A 20,537-nucleotide genomic window follows, 5' to 3' on the forward strand; every position below is an offset into this window, starting at 1 on the left:
TTTTCTGATAATCCGTATTTGTAGACCGTTTTCTTTCAGAGTAATATAACAAAATATCATATGTAATAGAATCTTGTAATGATTAATAAATAATACTTACTTTTTTTGTTCGTTCTCTCATTTTGGATTCACTCAATTCCAGCACATATGCATAAAACATAATTATGTCAGATTTTTTCGCAGAATAAATAACACCTTTAAAGAATTTGCACATTTATTTATCTCGGAACAAAATAATTCTAAAAGGTAATGTTTTAATTTTACGTAATTTAATCTTTTTAATAATAATTTTGAGAAAGTAACTGGTAACACTTGGGCATCTCATTATAAATTACACAAATCAGTATAAAAAATAATGTTTAACCAAAAAAAATTATAAGTTTTTCATACCAGGAATTAGAGAACTATCAATAAACCAAAATTACTATCTAATTTTAAGTATTAGGAAGATAAACTACTACATTACAATACTTACCATTGAGTTATTTTTAATTGATACCAAAAAAAATTGATTAATGTATGGTAGATTTACCTTTGAAGTCAATGCAACCATATCTACATAACCAAAGAGGACAATTTTCTCGATCGTACCCTAAAAATCCCAGCGCCCAATATTTTCTTAAAACCTAAAAGAAAAAGTTAATCAAATTTCAAAAAATTTTGAAATATTTCAATTTTAACTGAACTGAAATTTACAACAGTGTTTTCTGATTTGCAATACTGGTCTGTTGTGAAGAATTGAAATAAAAGAAAACTGGTCTGTGAATGTAGTGTTTGAGAGCATTGATTTATATTAAATTCTTTCGATAGTCTTTTAGTATATGATTTATTTCAAAAAGAATTTAATATATTAAACATATCAAAATGTTCTTTTGAATTTTTTACACCTACATGATTAACATGCATAAATTATAATTATGTTTATTACAAAGCACTCCTATTTAATGCTGTATAACAAGATATATACCATATTTGTTCATATTTGGCTTGCTAACACTTCAGGGCACGTGGAAGACATTTGTGAAGTCCCAGATAGAATCTGAATCTCATTAAACGTACAAAAATTCAATTCATTTGAGAAAATATTTTGTTATAAAAAACACTGTATGAAATAGATTTGTCCAGAAGGTGCGAACTAACGGGTTGGAATGTTTAGAATGTCAATCGGAAAGATCGAGATTTGACTCCGACGCTCGTACACATGACAAAATGTAACATTCCTTTAATTAAAAGAACTATCGCGTTGTAAGTAATAAAAACACACCAAAAAACCTTAGGTATCAGAGAAGAAAAATATGGCGTGAGATACCAGAGAAAGTTTTCAAAGTTCGACCAACACTTGCGGACCAAGTCGAACGAAGGTATCAAACTGATTAACGCAGAGCAAACTTTTCCGCTTCGATCTGGTCGTCTAATTTCGTCTGGAAACAGAAAAGGGGCCAAACGGAAGGTGGGGAGAGAGAGATTCGGGACCAATCAAATTCAGAATTTGGGGAGAAATCCTTTATAAATCTCGAGATTCAAGGACAAGTGTGGTCGCTTCTCTCTCTCAACCTGTTCCTTCTCTTAGTCGGTTTCCTTATTGTCTTAGAGCCCATCTTCGTCGCTTTCACCTACGATCCAGCCAGTTTGCCTCGGGGGCGCCGATTGCCATCGGAACTTCTTCCGATCGCGCGGATAAAAGACTGTGACCATAGACCGAACTTTCTACATATCCGTTTAAGAGAAGAGATTTTGGACCGGAATCGTGTAAACATTGTCTTTCCAAATAAACGACTTGTGTTGTAAAGGTGACTATCTCGGTATGGACAACCCCACCCTCATTACTTTCGCATCCCTCGTTCATCTTGACAAGAAGAGGGATTAACTTCTCCCCATCGGCAAAATTCACACGCTCCATAAAATGAATCAGTACCAAAATTTGCCACTATGGCAGTTTTACACTGCTAGCAACATTGTATAAGACACTCGTTTTATACAGAGACAGGGGTCTGAAGGCGTAAAACCCAAAAGGGCATTTGACGGCCGCCCTTAATCGATCCACCACGATCACGTGCAATATCATACTGTTTTCAAGGATCCAAATTTATAACACATTCGTCGTAAACCATAATTTTTAAGTGTCCCTACAAATAACACTATTTTTGTTGCTCGCTGCGCCAACCATGCCATAGTGACGAGTTTTGGTGCTAGTTTTACAAATGTCTTTCTAAACAGCATTGAATAGGAATACAGTAGAGCGTCGTTAATTGGAACGTCGGTAATTGAAATGGCCGGAAATTGGAACGATTTTCAGTCGGACTGTGTCGTGCTGAATCGAACGTTTTTGATACTAAATTTACTTCTAAAGTATAATTTTCATGTTTTTTATTTTCTTCAATATATTTATTTTGTTTGTACAAAATAAAGAAATAATTTTTAACGATACGACAGCCTCGATTATTATTATAAAAATTTTCGTTAGGCTTAAAATCGACGAAAATTCGACACGAAGCGACACGCAACGGAGAAAAATTTGAACATCGGACAGGTTAATATATTTTTTCGTACAAAGTCGGAAATTGGAACAACCCCAGTCCCCAATTGACGCCAATTTTCGACGCTCTACTGTACTTTAATTAAGATCACACAATACTGTACATCAAGATATGAAAATATTAATATTTATTTTTCTAATAAAAATTGAAATAAAACAGACTTACCTCTGGTGGGGTATAATCTTTCAGTATGTTGTCAATTTTATTTTTTACTCTCCAAGTAAGATGCTAAATGGAAATTACTACATTTCAGTATGAAATTAATTTTTAGAATCTAATATGATTGTAATTTCTTAATTTCTACAATTTAAATATAATAATTTATAATCAGAGTTGGGTTTTGTATTAAAAATAAAAGTACTTCAATTCTTATTTTAAAACCATTGGGCTATTTGTTATTTTATTTGAAGCACTTTTGGTAGGAGGTTCAAAATATTTGTATTTTTAAATATTCGGTTTAGTTATTTTTGGGGTTTGGGGTCCAAACATCACGATTCCAAGAATCCGTAGGGTAAATGTGATGATAATATATATATTATATTATATTTTAGCGGTCGGGAACGTAACATGAGTTACATTCCCGATCGCTAAAATTAGTTGAGTAAAAATTTGATGATTACAATACTTTCTTGTGTTACGTTCAACGAGCTATAATATACTACATAGAGTGGCTATGACCTTAGATACAGCGCTCTTGGTGACAACGACCGGTACTATCGACCGCCATTTTACTTTAAGTCAAAACATCGAAGTCTGTATCACGTGTTAGGCAGAATCATCACTTTAGAATCTATTTTTCTCATCTAAACTTAGTTTGTTTTGTTTTCCCCTAGATTTAAGATTTAGGCAATTAGATAAGTGATATAAATCTAGATTGTTTTATCTCGAATTTCGCTATTTTTAGATTTTATTTAATTATTACAAAGAAGGTAAGATTAGTATTTAAACTGGTAAGACCCTCAAGATAACAATATTTTTTTATAATTAAGTACGAGCCAGGTCTTGAAGGGCTTAAATAAACAAACAATCATATACAAACAATCATATTCAAACTTACCTGAGTACAGTATACTCAGGTCAGTCTGATCCTTACCATACTCAGTACGTTGATTTTTTTCGGACAGTGTTTTTTTTCTTTTGCAGAATATCTGTAGTGTTCTTGTGCTTTTATTGTAGTTATAGTTTGTGAAAATTTTGGTTTCAGCTTGTAAAAATATTTACAATTAAAATCTACATTTTGACCTTTGTTATGCTATGAATCACCAAAGAAGTAATAAGGAGCCAACAATTGTTGGAAATGGAAAAAGGGTTGCATTTGTCCACAAAAAATAGATAAAGGAAACATGCCAGTAAATGAAAGGATTGACACGTAGAAACTGCACCATTAGGGTGTGCACAAATTAGGCACCGTGTGCATCATTCTGGATAACAAAAGTATATTAACACGAACTAACTTTTTGTTCGTTATATTGTAGACAACATCCTTACACTGAAGCCGTGATCCCGAAGAGAAATTGGAAAATTACCAATCCTAAATGCAATGTTAAATAGGCGAAATAAAGTGAACTGTTTTAATCTTGTCTCTGTTAATTGAGAATAATGAAGAAAGACATGATAAATACAACTTGTCCATTGGAAGAAAAAACCTTTACTTATAACTTTTTATATTTTTAATTATTATCGAATGGCAAAAAGCTTAATTTTGAGAGTAATGATGAGTTAAAAAAATAAAAATTGTTAATGTTAATAACGAATCACCTCTTTATTAAGTTCGACCTTTCGAGATAGGACACACGACACTTCTTTAATATTAAGGAACTGCGATGCTATCAAATTTTGGTGGTTAAAGGTACCATTAAAATTTAAGATCATTATTGCTCCTTAGACACAAGTAATCATGCAGAATTTCGTCTCTTACAGACGCCAACATACACACACACACGCGCGCGGAATGTTTTTTACACTTTTTTATGTACACATTTGGGTTAAGGAAGTCTCAAAACGTAGATATTTGCAAAAACTCGGAGAAACAAATTTGATACTTTTTCTTGTTATGTATACATAACAGCCGGAAAAGTAATAAATAATAGTTTTATTCGTCTCGAACACAGTAAAACTGTTATTTATTACGTTTATAAATATTTACTTGGAGAAACAAAATATTTGGCAAGAAAGTTGTTCCGCTTACATTAAATTCCTAACCGTACGTTAATAGAATTAAATCGGTTCTAACGCGTAAAGCTTGGTTCTATATACTTCCATTTTGGAAAAGGATTTTATTTTTAACGCTATCTATTGGAGATTGCGTGCATAACAAAGAGGTTAATGATTTATTGAAATACCTTTTTAGTATTTAGCCCAGCTCTGTTTATGTTATATAACTTTAGTTAATAATTGTGAATTACGAGAGAATGAATCACTTCAACCATCAATTAAACAATTCAGCATTAAAATGTAGGAAAAAAAATGTTTTTAAGAGATCGAATCCAAATTTACAAAATGGACAAACAGGCGTGGTGTAATTTTATTATTGGCTGGAGTAGACGAGTGGATTTCGAGGAAGTTGCTAGTAATTCATTCGCAATAAATGATAAACAATATTAATAGTTTATTTTTAACATATAAACAATTTAATTAAAATCGTTTTAGAATGATTTAAACAAAAATATAAAATATAACAAACCTTTCTTAACATGTCCTCTGCATCTTTCAGTCTAAAATCCCTAGCTGAAAATAAATTTTAAAATAATTACATTTTGCTTTTCCTTTTAATGATTTTATAAAATTATGACAAGAGTTTGTAATTTTTATGAATTTATTGTCATATTGTATACTTTTTATATAATTATAATATAGCCTAGTAGTTTATGTAACTAGCTGAGATACTCGGCTTTTCTGGAGAAAATGATATAAGTTAATATATTTGTATTCACACTTATAAAAAATATACGTTACCAAAAAGAACTTATAATATTATGTCTGTCTGTATTTGCTATCGTGGATGAGACAAGAATGGCACCAGCCCACCCTATAACTTCTTGCCCACTCATCCGCTCAGTCTAAAACAATTTATTCGAGTCTATCTACTGACCGTTATCGGGAGGGAGGTTTCTTTAAATGTGAATTGATGTGTCCTATTAAATGACCACAGCTATTTTATTTGAATTTCGTGGTTCACTTTACACCCGTCGGTTTTCGGACAAAACATCTTATTCGGGCCGGATGGCCGAGCGGTCAAGGTTAGCAGCCTGCCGCCCTGGGGGACCCGGGATCGAATCCGGACGGGTCGAAAAATCCCCAGGAATTTTTTCGGGGGGTGGTCCGTCCGGATATGTCGGTTCCCGTCCCTCACCACCCGGCCGCCCCATTGTGGGCCTGGCCGAACCCATAATGGGCTTTGCTGTAAGAGGCCCTCTTAGTGCCCACAGGGCGGAAAGAGTTACAAAAAAAAAAAAAAAAATCATCTTATTCGTGAGAAAGACCCGATAAGAACTAGGTCGAACTGCTTACTCTCGCTAACGATATTGTAATTTTATCAAAATGTATAAAACCGAATGACTTTGGAAATAACAAGTGCCCTATATCAATTGAACCGATTTCTATGTAACTTTATGCATATATTCAGAATAATCCTAGGAAGGATTATTCTGAATATATGCATAAAGTTACATAGAAATCGGTTCAACTGATGTAAGGTGGTATGCGAACAGAAACAGACAGATCCGATTTCAATTTACTTTCTCTGTACTACTATTATTTACTTTACTATATACATAAAATACTTAAAATATTTTATCTATACAGTAATAGTAACTTATGTATATTATAATCATGCCGTATAACACGAATCTAAAAAAGTCTTATGTAAGAATAGGATGTTTAAATACCGCAGGTAATCCTTCAACGAGCATTAAGCTTATTTAGTTGATCTCGTGAGACTAATTTTATGCACAAAAATTATTATTATACATTATTTTTATTGCCTAACTCGAGGCAAATTGCCTTCTTTATTTAGAAGCCTACTGTACTGCACAAAGTGAATGCCAATTTATAAAATATAAGCAGCATATACCAGATATTATATCAATATATTGTGCAATTGTTTACAATATTTCAACAAATATGAAATTCGAAAACTGAATATGAAAATGAGAAAACTGGTTAAAATTGAAGACGGACAAGTGACAGGATGCGAAAGTATTATAAGAGAAAAATAAAATGGATAAGAAAGCATCGACAGAGTAGCACGCAGCCACGGGCCACCTTCTCAATTATATGCTGGGACACATTGCACATTGCATAAGCGACCTTAAGAAAGAGAGATTTAGGTGGAAAACGGCATTTAAAATAAAAGAACAATTACACAAGAACAAGGCGCAGCCCAATATCGAATGATATAAGAAAAAGCAGAAAATGGATGAATGAAAATAATATAGTGCTTAGAAGAGCCGACAAGTCGAAGGACATGGTGTTAATGAAAAGATCCACATATAACGAGGCCTTAATAAGGTACATAAAAGAAAAGCAATGCAAGACAGCCCAGCCACATGCTTTAGAGCGTTTACAGACAGCGTGTTTCTAACACAACCCTTGAAAAAAGCTCGGAATGAAGAAAGTAGTGGTCGCCTCTCCATCAACTCCATGACTGTTCGAGTTCGCCAAGACACATAAACCGGAAAAGTCTCTACAAAAGTTTACAGAAAGCCGACATATAACTTTGCTAATACCGAGGGCCTCCCACCTCCCAGCAAGCTATAAACTGGCAGCATTATAGAGAGCACACGCATTACAACAATGTACAGAACAGACTTACCCCGTATTCACTAACACGAGTTAGAGTTAGAATTAGGGTTAACTTTCGAGTTATTGGTAAATTGCTATTCACAAACTCTTAATCTCGTGTTAAACTAATAACTTTAACCTGGTAGTTTATTATACGAACCATCTGACTAAGCTTTTTATTTTGAATCCTACTTTGTTAAAGCCTTTAATTATGTGTCAGAGTAACCTCTAAATGAAAAAATACTCTATTTGAAATTATAAAAGGAATTCTGTGGCTCGAATTCGAAGGAGCGTGCAGTTTACAGCACTTAGATAGCATGTAATCTATACCGTGACCTTGGAACTGCGGATCCAAAATGGCGGCTCCATAGGGAACATTGGTGTCCTGACCTTATGTTTATAGACCTCGGAGACACGTAATCGATGGAACGATATAAAAAAAATCTGAGATAGCGATAATCGATAAAAATAAGCATTTAAACATAATAATGATCAAGTTTTTCTGGAAGGAACTTTCAGTTTGAGCCAATAATTGGGTATTATGCCATTAAAATATTACGCGAATGGTCTTACAGTTTAAGCCTTTGTTACAGTTTCCAAAATAATAATTTAAACGAAACTCTCTCGTATAATAAAACCGGAAATACAGGCTTCTGTTCTCAGTTTATGTAAACGAAGCCTGCGCTTCTCATTTTATTATTCTATTGTTATTCCTTTCGTTGGTTACCGACGGATGCAAATGTTGATTCTTCCGTAGTCAAACACCGAACAATAAAAAGTAAGAACAAAAAGGTTCCTAATTTAGAATTTCGACCGGAAAATAAATATTTTTTTAATGACGAATATAAAAAAAAGCGTATAAACTTTAGAAAAGGGCGAAGCGCGGGAGAAAAACTTATTTCGCCAGTTAAAATAATTTAACAATGAATAAAACAATACAAACCTCGAAGCCATCGAAGCAAAAATGCGTCGTCGTGTTTGCTTTGTAGAACGTCGCCGACAGATTTGCGAAACTGTAAAATAACAATGAAATTTCATTTCACTTTCCATTTATTTTATTACTAGTATTTGAAAAGTCATTAAAATCTAATAATATACTTTTATCGCTCGTGTTATCGGATTCCAATGTTTAAAAAAATTATACGAATTAAATATTATTACACGGCGTTACCACGCGCTCCGAACAGATATTTCCTTCTGTATAATTCGGGACCGGAGAAGTCAGGACCCGGATCGATCACAAACCTCGCCGATTTTATGTTTTTTTTTTTACATAAAAGATTATATTCTGGGGTCCTCTCTGCATTCGGAACCGGCACTAAATGACTCCGTTGCCCCGCATTAAATTTCAAGCAGTCCTTGTATTCTAGTCCGAGAAATATCGTCGTAGAATAAAAAGAGGAAAAAATAGGATAATGCAAATTGATAAATTCCACACTCATATTTCAAGGATATTGTGTGAAGTCGCTGTAGCACGCCATAGAAAAACAGGAAATAACTCACTTCGCCAAGTGAAAGCTGAATGTCGCGCATAATATACAATTTACAACCTTTTCGAAATGAATAGTTTATATCATTTTTTATTACATTTTTTAAAGATATTCTGCATTTTGAAATAATGCAACAAAATCATGTTTATTACTAAATGTTAATGAACATTTAGTAATAAACATGATTTTATTGCATTATTAACATTTAGTAATAAATGTTCATTAACATTTATTACTAAATTTTATGTTTTCGTTTATTAACGTAAAGAAATTATACTACACTTCCATTGTTCTACGATTTATTAAACATTATATTATTATCTCGACAGCTTTTATACAGAGTTTAAAAAAAAAATCTGATTGTTTTTCAAATAAAGTTATTTTTTAACGGAAAAACATGCAAAAAAAGGAAAATACAGTACAATTAAAAATATGAAATGCGACGACCTAAACACTTAAAACCGATAAGGAATTTCCATCGAAATATCTTACAGAAAATATTTAGCATCCTCCAAGGGTTTTTTGGACGATCGTCTTTGTCAAAAATTTCGAGGTAACGATGAGCTGTGTTCGGTGCATACGGTAACGCAACACCGGGCGATCTACCAAAGGGGAGTGCCTCCCGGAAAGACTTTTCTACTTTCTGACACTAATTTGAGTATTTGACGGGTGAAGAAAACCAGAGAAACTACACCTGGCCGGTCCCAATACGCGACCTACCAACATACAGCGGTATTATCCACTCGGGCATTGGTAGGCTTCCGGGTAATTTTCAATTTTCAGACCCGTGCTACACTGCTCTTGAAATTGAACTAACAGCATTGTTGGTACGAAAATTCCAGTTTCGTGTGACGTTCTCCATTTGGATAATCCAAAATTAGTAAAGAGAAGATTGAATATTTACATTCAAATATATGATAAACAACGTGTAAAATATTGACATACATTTTTTATAATTTGACAAAAAATTGAAGGCTTGTTAAATTATGTCCGTCGAATGAACTAATTTCAACAATGGCGTGAATAAATCATTTTTTTAACATAAAAAATACCTTATTCATTACTATAATTTCAATTTCCTGTATCTGAAATAACTCATTTTAGTTAAAGTAGGCAGATTTTTAATGAATAATAAATAATATAAAATATAAAACTCGTGATATTGTTATGAGAGTGAATACGAAATATTTCGAATCGTTCAATGTTTAACAATATCAAATTATCGAAAACATTCGAATTTTACAAAATTATTGTTTCGAAATAAATTCTTTTTGTCTCGAATAACATTCTGGTATTCTGGACAGTTTACAACAGGGAAAATGGCGATTCGGCTAATAAAGGGTGGTTTTTTCCCCCTTCTTTTTATTGTTCGAACAACTAAATAACTTTAATGGTATCTTTAATAAAATACCTGTACATATGTATGGTAACTCGATACCGGTTTATACGTACGACCAAATAAAAAAAAACACCTAACAATATTTCAAATTTAAATAATAAAGGGCCAAATCCGTCATACAGTATTTAATTTCCTTTATTTACATGTTTCACACAATTACGGGTCATCGTTCGAAAAAAAAAAAAATTCGTTTACTAATCATATATTTCCAGATATATAATACCGTTATAATATATATTTTTAAATATTATTTGCCTCGAGTTACGTGTATAATCGAGTTACATCATTCGTATCAAGGTATGACTATTCGCAACAATATAATTCTTTTATTTATAAGTTAAAATTATTATATTAAAAATTTACCTCGTGCAAAGTCTGTAGTTCAATCGGGGTTAATTTATCCAAAGAAGCCATGAGAAGTCGCCGTTCCACTTTACCAACGTTCTACTTCTGTGTTATGATGTATCCAAGCCGGAGGACTGACGGTGGCGTGTGTGTCCGGGCGTCCAATCGGATCCGAGGGGAGGGGGAGAGGTAAAACACGCGTTGAATTGCTCACAGTCATAAGAATTTCTTACGTATCCGGTTTTCTCACTTCCGGGTACCTAAAAAATGAGCGGAACGTGTAGTTTATAAAGAGATTTCGCGTTAATTACATATAAACGGTCAAACACTTATATCGGTTTTATATCGATGTTAATAGTTTCCGTCTGTAGTAAAGTGGTAGTTATTTTCTTTTCTTCGCTGAAACTATCGTCTAAAGTAGTAGAAAATCTATTGTGTAAACTCCACGACCATTCAAATAAAACAAGAAAAAATTTCGGTATCCAAACTCACGTGTAGTTGTTGACTATCGCGTCGTCAAGGACCCCGCCCGCAGCTAAACTACGTTTTCCTTGTCTGAGTTTATTCGGATAGATTCGAAATTTATACAGTTACCACAGTCTGAATTTTACCTATTTCTTGTGTATTGACATAATTATTTCCACTGATATTAATCCATAACTATTAACGATCATTTCTGATGAATATTAATAATGCATTAACTCAATTCGTTTCTTCCTTTTGAATTTTAAGGGAAATTAACGAGACAAATTGAATATCTAAACACTTAAATACGTAGAATTAAAGCAGACCTAATTTTATTATTAAAACGTATTATACGATATTCATTTATGTATAGGAACATAGAATATAACGAATCGTTTATATTCATTTGAAGAGAAACTCTCGGTTTTCAAAAGAAAAATTTATTTTTAAAAATTTAATAAACAACATTTATATTAATAGTATAATTATTTTCCGGGAATTTTTAAATGTCTTTCGTAGATATAGAATGATCCTCCAATGCGTGTACCTCTGCGGGAGGCTATTAATAAATATTTAATTAATTAGCAGGTGATTTTATGCGCCTCTTTTCAAAAATAGCTTTAAATTACTATCGGTCGTGGATCGCTTTAATGATCGAAATTCTCAACACAAATTAATTTCGAATGTAAAATTAATTCTTGAATTATTCATTACGAGATCGAAAATCTTCATACGCGAACAACCTTGGAAAAAATGTAGTTTAATTTACCCTTCATTGGTTTATTTTATTATTATCATTACTACTTTAAACTTTCATTCCTTCTATTGTAAACATTTTTTGTTGTAAAAAGGACTTCTTTTTAAAATTTACAATGGAGAATCGTTTAAAAACTATTTTGCCAATTATTTTTAGATTAATAATCTAATTTTTAATGGGCATAAAATTTTTCTTTATACAAATAAATAAAAAGTTTGTATTGAAAACGAAGGAAATTTGCCAAAAATCCTACAAGAAATTATTAATAAAACTGCTTCCGTGACCGACCTTGGTATAACATATTTATACAACAGATAGATTAGATACGATAAAAATAAATAGTCTTTCAATCGAATAAATAGGTCCAAGGTTTTCGCTTTAAAAGTGCCATTTCTTGTCTCTTTTAGAAATTAATTTGTCACTTTACGAAGAAGCGAAAGTTCTTACTTAAGAGGAAAGAAATAATAGACACACGCATATCGTATACCTCGATACCCAATAATTATTTAACACTGAAAACAATGATAAAAGAACAATACACGCGAGTTACGATATATAGCCTATATTATTCCTCGTTTTTATTTATTGCCAATGCAGATATCATTTGGTAATAAAATGCTAAATATATTTCTACAATTGGGTCATAGGATTTAGTTTTAATTTATAAACAATGATCGTCAAAATTGTTAATGAAAATATTATTTATGATTTCTAATTATAAACGATTTCGATTCTAAATCTAATGCTTCAGAATTTTAAATTTCGTTACGATTAGAAATTAGGTATTATGTCCTAAATTAATTGATTCTGTATGAAAATACAACTGGTAATACGGACGTTGTGTTTGAGCAACTTGCGGAGATTAAGGTAATAATTTAAACTAATGACACCGTTGCTGCGAGCTACGCGGACAATGTAAAGTGTAAAGAAGTATAATTTCGACAATAGAAATTTATTCGAATTTTTTTATGCCTGTTTCGCGAAATTAACTCGAATCCTTCGATTCAGACAGTTCTTCTGGATGTCGGTTCGTAGAATTTGTCATCTAAATTAATGTAAATTAAATATTAAAATTCACAGAAGCAATCACAAAACCTTGTGTCTTCTTTTAACGTCCTTTTCGCACTCGGGAAACAACTGTCTTTACGGCGGAGTCGACCTTCTTTTGTAGGCCTACTCTTCCGCCTCAATATGTAAAACACGGTTAAAAATATCCCCAAGGCTTTCGGCACAATCATTAAATTTAATTTACAAAAAATATAAATTATAATTAAAATTGTTCAAAAAACTGATTATACCGGGTGGTCTTAATTAAAGTATCTCTATTTAATGCCGTCTAAAAACATATTTAGCAGTCAATTCTATGTAAACTCGAAATATTGTGTAATTATTCGGTACTTCGAATAGCTTATTTTATTTTTAAGCCGTATAAAATTGTAAATAAAAGTAATTTAATTTCATATTAATTCCTATAATTTACTTCCATGCAATGCCCCTTTTTTGCATTTCTCGAAGTTTTAAGGTCCCGAGTCGAAAAATGTGAAAATCTTGGGGTGCCATTTTTTGACCGATCGCCAAACTTTCTCTCAGTTATTGGTAGGTTGCCACCTTGACCGCTGGAGTGGTCAAGGTGGCAACCTACCACTTTGGGGGATCTCGGATCGAATTCGGACAGGTCGAAAAATCTCCAGGAATTTTTCGGGGAGTCCGTCCGGATATGTCGGGCCCAGTCCCTCACCACCCGACCGCCCCATTGTGGTCCTGGCCGAATCCATAGTGGGCTTGCTAAAAGAATCCCCCGTAGTGCTCACAGGGTGGAAACAGTTAATGTAGCGTACTGATCGACTGATGCTGACGTTTTACATTCCATACATTTCAACTATCTGAAATACATTAATATACAACAGAAATAACTATTGACCATGTTGTAGATATATTTTCGAATATAATTATAATAATCTGTCCCGTAATAATGAACATTTGGTTTGTGCATTTTAAAACTGAAACATCAATTATAATGAAAATGTTAAAAAAGAAACAAATGTAACACTTAAAAAGAATATTAACTTTCTTATTAACGATATATCTTCACATATTTAAAAAAAATCTAGCAACGAGAGTTGCTTAACTTTTCCGGCTGTTATGAGTTTTTATTTTAAAAAACCTTATTATTAAGCAAAAATGTATGGCGCCATCTGTTATCAGATTTTGTTACAAAAACTTATATTTTTAATTACTTTAAAATGGCAAAAAGCTTAATTTTGAGGGTACGGGTAAGTTTTATATTTAAAAAAAAGTATAAATATTAATAACAAATAAAATTTTCATTAAGTCCTACCGCTCTCGACATACATGACCCACCTCTATCTCCTACCTTCTCGAGCTTTTACTATCAAAATTTAATAGCGTTAATGTCCGATAGTTATAATTTACAGACGGCCGGATGGCCGAGCGGTCAAAGTGGCAGCCTTACCGCTCTGGGGACCCGGAATCGAATCCGAACAGGTCGAAAATCCCCAGGAATTTTTCGGGGGGTGGTCCGTTCGGATATGTCGGGCCCCGTCCCTCACCACCCGGTCGCCCCATTGTGGGCCTGGCCGAACCCATAATGGGCCTACTAAAAGAGGCCCTCTTAGTGCCCACAGAGGCAGAAAGAGTTAAAAAAAAAAAAGTTATAATTTACAAGTTATTTTAAGTACTAAAACTTATAAAATTATAATTTTCATTATTCAGAGAAAAGTTATTTACTCCAAAATAAAAAAAAAATAATCAAGAATTAAAGAGGAAAAAAATTAAATTAAAATAATTAGTTTTTAAAATTTGAAAAATTGGTTGTTACCTACGGTTCCAAAATGGCGGATCGTCTCTGATTCCAGCAAATAGAAGAAAGAAACAGTGGGGGCACACGTTCTAACTTAACCTAACCGGTGGCCGGATGGCCGAGCGGTCAAGGTAGAAGCCTACCGCTCTGGGGGACCCGGGATCGAATCCGAACGGGTCGAGAAATCCCCAGGAAGTTTTTCGGGGGTGGTCCGTTCGGATATGTCGGGCCCCGTCCCTCACCACCCGGTCGCCCCATTGTGGGCCTGGCCGAACCCATAATGGGCCTACTAAAAGAGGCCCTCTTAGTGCCCACAGGGCAGAAAGAGTTAAAAAAAAAAAGTTATAATTTACAAGTTATTTTAAGTACTAAAACTTATAAAATTATAATTTTCATTATTCAGAGAAAAGTTATTTACTCCAAAATAAAAAAAAAATAATCAAGAATTAAAGAGGAAAAAAATTAAATTAAAATAATTAGTTTTTAAAATTTGAAAAATTGGTTGTTACCTACGGTTCCAAAATGGCGGATCGTCTCTGATTCCAGCAAATAGAAGAAAGAAACAGTGGGGGCACACGTTCTAACTTAACCTAACCGGTGGCCGGATGGCCGAGCGGTCAAGGTAGAAGCCTACCGCTCTGGGGGACCCGGGATCGAATCCGAACGGGTCGAGAAATCCCCAGGAAGTTTTTGGAGGGTGGTCCGTTCGGATATGTCGGGCCCCGTCCCTCACCACCCGGTCGCCCCATTGTGAGCCTGGCCGAACCCATAATGGGCCTACTAAAAGAGGCCCTCTTAGTGCCACAGGGTGGAGAGTTAAAAAAAACTTAACCTAACCTATTCTAAATAAATTACCATAATTATTACCAACAAAATTATTAGAATAGGTTAGGTTAGGTTAGAACGTGTCCTCCCACAGTCTCTTTCTTCTATTTGCTGGAGTCAGAGACGAGCCGCCATTTTGGAACCATAGGTAACATTAACCGAAAATGTATTATATTGTGAATGTCACGCTAAGCTGATACTGGTGCTATGACGGACTAAAGTCAAGGCCTAGCTACTCAAACAAGTGCTACATTAAGCTTCTGTGTTATTGGTATGTGTGTCAACATCTAAAAACTTCCTAACAATGTAACATGTCTTCAGTATTGCAACTTTCTGTAGTGCCATGTATATGTTTTTATTAAGGTTTAATATTTCTAGACTTTTGTGTGGTATAACACCAGTGGAAGAGAGGAAATACTCTATCCTTCCTCCACAGCTGCCTTATTTCTTGGGCGAGTGGAGTGTATTTGTAGATTTTTGACGTGAATACCTCTTTAAATTTGCTTCCGTAGTGGGAGACAATTCAGAAAACTGGTGATAACAAAATCGGGAGATACAGTTTGGCATTGCAGCTACATATTTATCATCTACATTCAAAACTTCATTACACCACTCGATAGTTAAAGGATCAAAGAATTCATTACGTTGAGTGGGGACTGCGACGCATCGCGCGCGGCGGAGGGAGAAGCGCCGCCATTTTGAGGTCGTTTCGCCGCCACATAATTTCCGTTTAATATACATTTTGACTCGGAGAAGCTACGACGCTCGTTTGAGTTTCAATTTACAGTTCTCGTCAATATTTATCGATTGCGTACACAAAACATTAGTGTGAATATATATGGTGAATATATAATGTTAAAGTTACAAATTAAGAAAACTTAATACAATGTCAGCCTATACTCGTCGAAAAGCCAAATCAAAATATAGAAAACGTATACGGTTGGAAAGGGCTTCTCGAGAGCAATCCAGTGATATCCATAAAACACCATATGATAGAGTGAAGCGATGCCGGGAACGTAAAATACTCGGCTGTGTGTACATCCATCCGGGCACAGCGTTAGCAGAAATTAAGCTCTGTATGTTGCGATCGTTGCTTAAGTATCCTAAAAACATCATTAAGATTATACCCGGACCAGATCTCACTATACCAATCATGATTGTCAGAGACTTTATTGTTAATGTCTCGCAAGACCGCTCGTTGCCCGACTTGATGCTAGGCGAGTTTAATTTGTCTTATATCGAAACTCCTCCAACAACGCTAGGCAATACCTGTATTGATTTAACGTTCACCAGAAATCTCGACGTATCCCGTATGTCATTTGTATCGTGGACGAGCTTTGCCATCCTCTTGTCATAGAATGTTGCCGCCAGTGAATTGAGATGGCCTTAACAACGTGGCCATTAGTTCATTCAGCTAGCACGGCAGTCTCAAATGTCTGCCTTGCTAGCTGACTGTTTTCAGTTCAGGAAAGAGATGGAAGTCTTTCGTTATATAAGAAAGTAGCACAATTTTATTTGTAAACAGTAATTAAAAATATAATATATTAAATTTCTTAAGATACGCTTTTTCTAATGTTAGCTCTAGCATAGTCAACCAATCAAATTTCTCGAAAAACGGATCAATTATTTAAACTCCGCGCCCTCGAAACCACTTAAAACATTGTTTTGTGCTCGCCGGTAACCTCCCATTATGTAATTTTCCTATTTGAATGCCATCATACCGCTGATCCGATAGAAAAAAAGGACAGTTGCGGAAAAGGGTTGAAGTAATTCGACCAAAAGTAGGGGTTCACCTCCTCCCGAAAGCGAGAATGGTCAACGACTACTCATTAATACCGGGTCTACTATTAATATTTGAAAAGTTATCCGTGTTAAACAGGTTGTGATGGCCCCGCACGTGATCGAAGTTGCTAACCTTAACGTCCAAAAGACTTCATATAAAACTTGGTTAAATAAAAAAAAAAGTTGTAAAAATGCTAGAATAATTGCTTTTATGTGATAATAGTGTTTAAATTTTGGCAACATATTGTATAAACTACGTGGGAAAGTACGTTCTCGTAAATATTACGTTTATAGAAAAATTATTAAGTGAATATAATATAAATTTTTTTAAATATATCCTTTTTTTGTAAAATTATGTTTAGTTTATTTTGTTAACATTTTTGCCAAAAGATGGCGCTACGTGTAACTCAGAAAATCGAATGTAAATAATAATTAATTGACTTATAGAAATGCAACATATATTTTGGGGTGGTAAGTACGACATGATCAAAATTAGAAGTATTTGAACGTAACTGCCGAGTTTCGTAGCAATTGATCGAACGGCCTAGGAGCGTATAGCGAACAAACAAACATCTTCATTTACATATATAGACTACCAGATACATGTGGTATCGTCCAGTCAAAAAGTAAGAAGGATAAACATTAAAATAAAAACTATATTACAAATCTGGTCGTTTTAGTCTGCCGTTATTACGTTTATCACGAAGTGTCAAAGAGATCCAATCGGGAAGAGAGGGAGGCGTTCAAATTTCATGAAAGTCTATATTTTCCTCGTAGTCCCAGAGAATAAGTATAAAAAATTTGGTGCAGAGCGGGCAAAAGGTTTAGGAGTTTATTAAGAGATGAAATCAAGGGAGAGGTTTAACGATAGTCTATATTTCTCTCAGCAGAATGAGAGATCAAGTTCAAAAATATACACTTTATTAGTATTGGAAATACATTTCGGACTCGTAGTCCCTCATCAGTCCAAACAGAAGTTAGAATATTCTTAAGAAATAACTATATCGAGGATTCCTACATCCCTGGAGAAGAGGAAGAAACTGGAAGAAGAGGTCGACAAACTGAAGTAATTTACTCTCGTTGTTCGCACCGATGAGAGACTATGAGTCTGAAATGCATTTTCTATAAGTTACTAATAAAGCGAAATACAGTACGAGTATTTTTAAACTTGATCTCGGACTATTTCATCTCTTAACAAACAAGGTGTGATAAGTCGGTACAATTAGCCATCTTTGGGCTACATCAGCAACCAATATTACACATTATTTACAATAATGTATAATATTTGGTTCATTATAGATTCTCCTGGAACACTTTAACCACCAAAATTTTTTCGTATAAATCTCCCTAATACACAAACCTGTCTGCAAAATTTCAGAAATTTTCGACAGAAAGGACAGGAGTTATTAGTGTTCAAAGTGGGTAAACAAATTCGCGCCCCTCCCAAACACACTTTAGTAGGCACAATTCAAGCTCTGAATGAGGCAGTTGGCACCTTACCAGAGTTGTAGAGCATACCAATTGGAGCAAAAATGTCAAAGGAACCATACCTCTACATTTTCTAAATTTACCGAAATACACATCTACGCGCATTACGTTAAGTTGTAAACTAACGAAAACAATAAAAAGACTCATACCTCATCCCGTGGATGTAATGGGCAGTTTTATCTCAGCGACGATTGCAACACTTAACTCTATGTTTTTCTTTCCTCCGTGGATACGTTCGAACTTGGAGTATAACCAGAATCGAAAATCTCACCTCAATCGCACTAACTCGACACAACACAGTACGTACTAGACTACACTAAAACTCGAAACGACATGTAACTAATACGGAAATTTGAATTAGAAATAATTCTGTATAACTCCGAGAAAAATACCAAAAATTTTCTTATTTTTTAACAGAAATGTGTCTCTTTTTTTACGAATTACTTAGAAATACCAAGGCGAAATTTCTACCGAAGACAGCCGAAACGGAATTTTCCGAAAAGAAACGTAAATAATTTCAATCGGTAGTTAATAAGAATGGGATTTTCTCTAGATAAACAATAATTTATTGATGTTTTATCAATATTAATGTATTGTAACCAAAATCAATTAATAGGGCTTATACTGATTTAATTCGCGGATGAAATCAGTCAGATTGAATCAAAAAAATAAACTTTTATTTGCACCCGTATACAACATTTTCTTGTGTTTCGGACCTTTTCGTCTCTCGTCGATAGATGTTTTATCAGTTATATATATTTTTTATACCTTTGTATTTTAGAAATATAACTGATAAAACACCTGCCGATGACGGACGAGAAGGTCCGAAACACAAGAAAATGTTGTATACAGGTGCAAATAACAGGTGCAAGGATGTCGTGGCGAAGCCGGAATTTTGATGTTCGGTCTACGGGCCGAGATATTCGAGATCAAAATAAAGTCTACGGGTCGATTAATGATTGCAAGCCGGTCGCGCGCTACGTGTCAATCGAGTGTCCGATTACTGAAAATTTATATTGATCTCTACGACAATCGTTTATTTTTATCATTCCGACGAGCCTTTAACACGCATGGTCTGCGCCCGCATACCTGCGTGTTTTAAACGTTTCTAGATGTTTTTGTCGGTTGTGACGTCGGGCATGCACGTCCTCCCCGGAACTTGCGTGTTTTAAACTGCTTTAGACAGAACGTTAGACGCGTGTCACCGTGTTTTTATTTTCGTGTGAAAACTAAACAGAAAAATCTACGCAGAGGAATTCAGTATCGTTTTCCTATAAAACACCTAGTTTATAAACGTAAAAAGTAATATTAATGGACAATTCAAAAGAGTTTGATGATCATCTTTACTTGTTCAAACGAAAATATTGGAAACGCAAATATAGCATTCGCGCTGACGGAAATAAAATTTTTGTTCTCACGTTACGAGAATAATTTCTATATTAGTTATTGTTCGCAACTGCGAAAATTTTCCAACTTTATCCGCAGATAACTGGAAATTCGAGATGTACGAGAATATAATTCATTTTAACCACTGTAAAGCTTCTCATTGAGAGAAATGCAATTCCTTTCGTTCACCGTCGCGAAATATTACTTCTAGTAGGTCTACAACGTTTACCTGTTTTTTTTTTTATACCGTCCAAAAAACATTAAGCGAATGATCATAGATTAAGGACGGCGAGGAAAAATCAGTTTCCCAATTTTTAAGTTTAACATAAAGAATATACAAGATATACAATATAAAAAACTAGGAGACTCGGCATTACATAGATATGGTTTACGTAAACAGTGGCGCGACTACGTAAAAGTGAACAACTGGCTTTCTATAATTTTTCGCCACGCGGCTTAA

General features: G+C 34.2%; 1 protein-coding gene across 3 annotated transcripts in view; it reads right to left on the reverse strand.

Annotated features, from left to right (window-relative positions):
- The window catches only part of LOC136982608 (SEC14-like protein 2), a 36,905-nt gene extending 17,941 nt beyond the window's left edge, over positions 1-18,964 (reverse strand). For 2 of the 3 annotated variants that reach the window (XM_067279148.1, XM_067279149.1), the window contains exons 1-6: positions 10,572-10,662; positions 8,263-8,332; positions 5,221-5,264; positions 2,703-2,765; positions 533-626; positions 101-195 (exon numbers count right to left, since the gene is read on the reverse strand). In XM_067279148.1, coding sequence (XP_067135249.1) covers positions 101-195; positions 533-626; positions 2,703-2,765; positions 5,221-5,264; positions 8,263-8,332; positions 10,572-10,622 — 417 coding nt within the window. In that variant the 5' untranslated portion in view covers positions 10,623-10,662. Of the gene's footprint in view, positions 1-100; positions 196-532; positions 627-2,702; positions 2,766-5,220; positions 5,265-8,262; positions 8,333-10,571; positions 10,663-18,840 lie in introns of those variants that run through there. The other variant, XM_067279150.1, reaches the window with a different exon arrangement.
- Between the last annotated feature and the right edge of the window lie 1,573 nt (positions 18,965-20,537).

This window comes from Centruroides vittatus, unplaced genomic scaffold (assembly GCF_030686945.1).
Source record: "Centruroides vittatus isolate TY-2023 unplaced genomic scaffold, ASM3068694v2 contig_854, whole genome shotgun sequence".
Lineage (NCBI taxonomy): Eukaryota > Metazoa > Arthropoda > Arachnida > Scorpiones > Buthidae > Centruroides > Centruroides vittatus.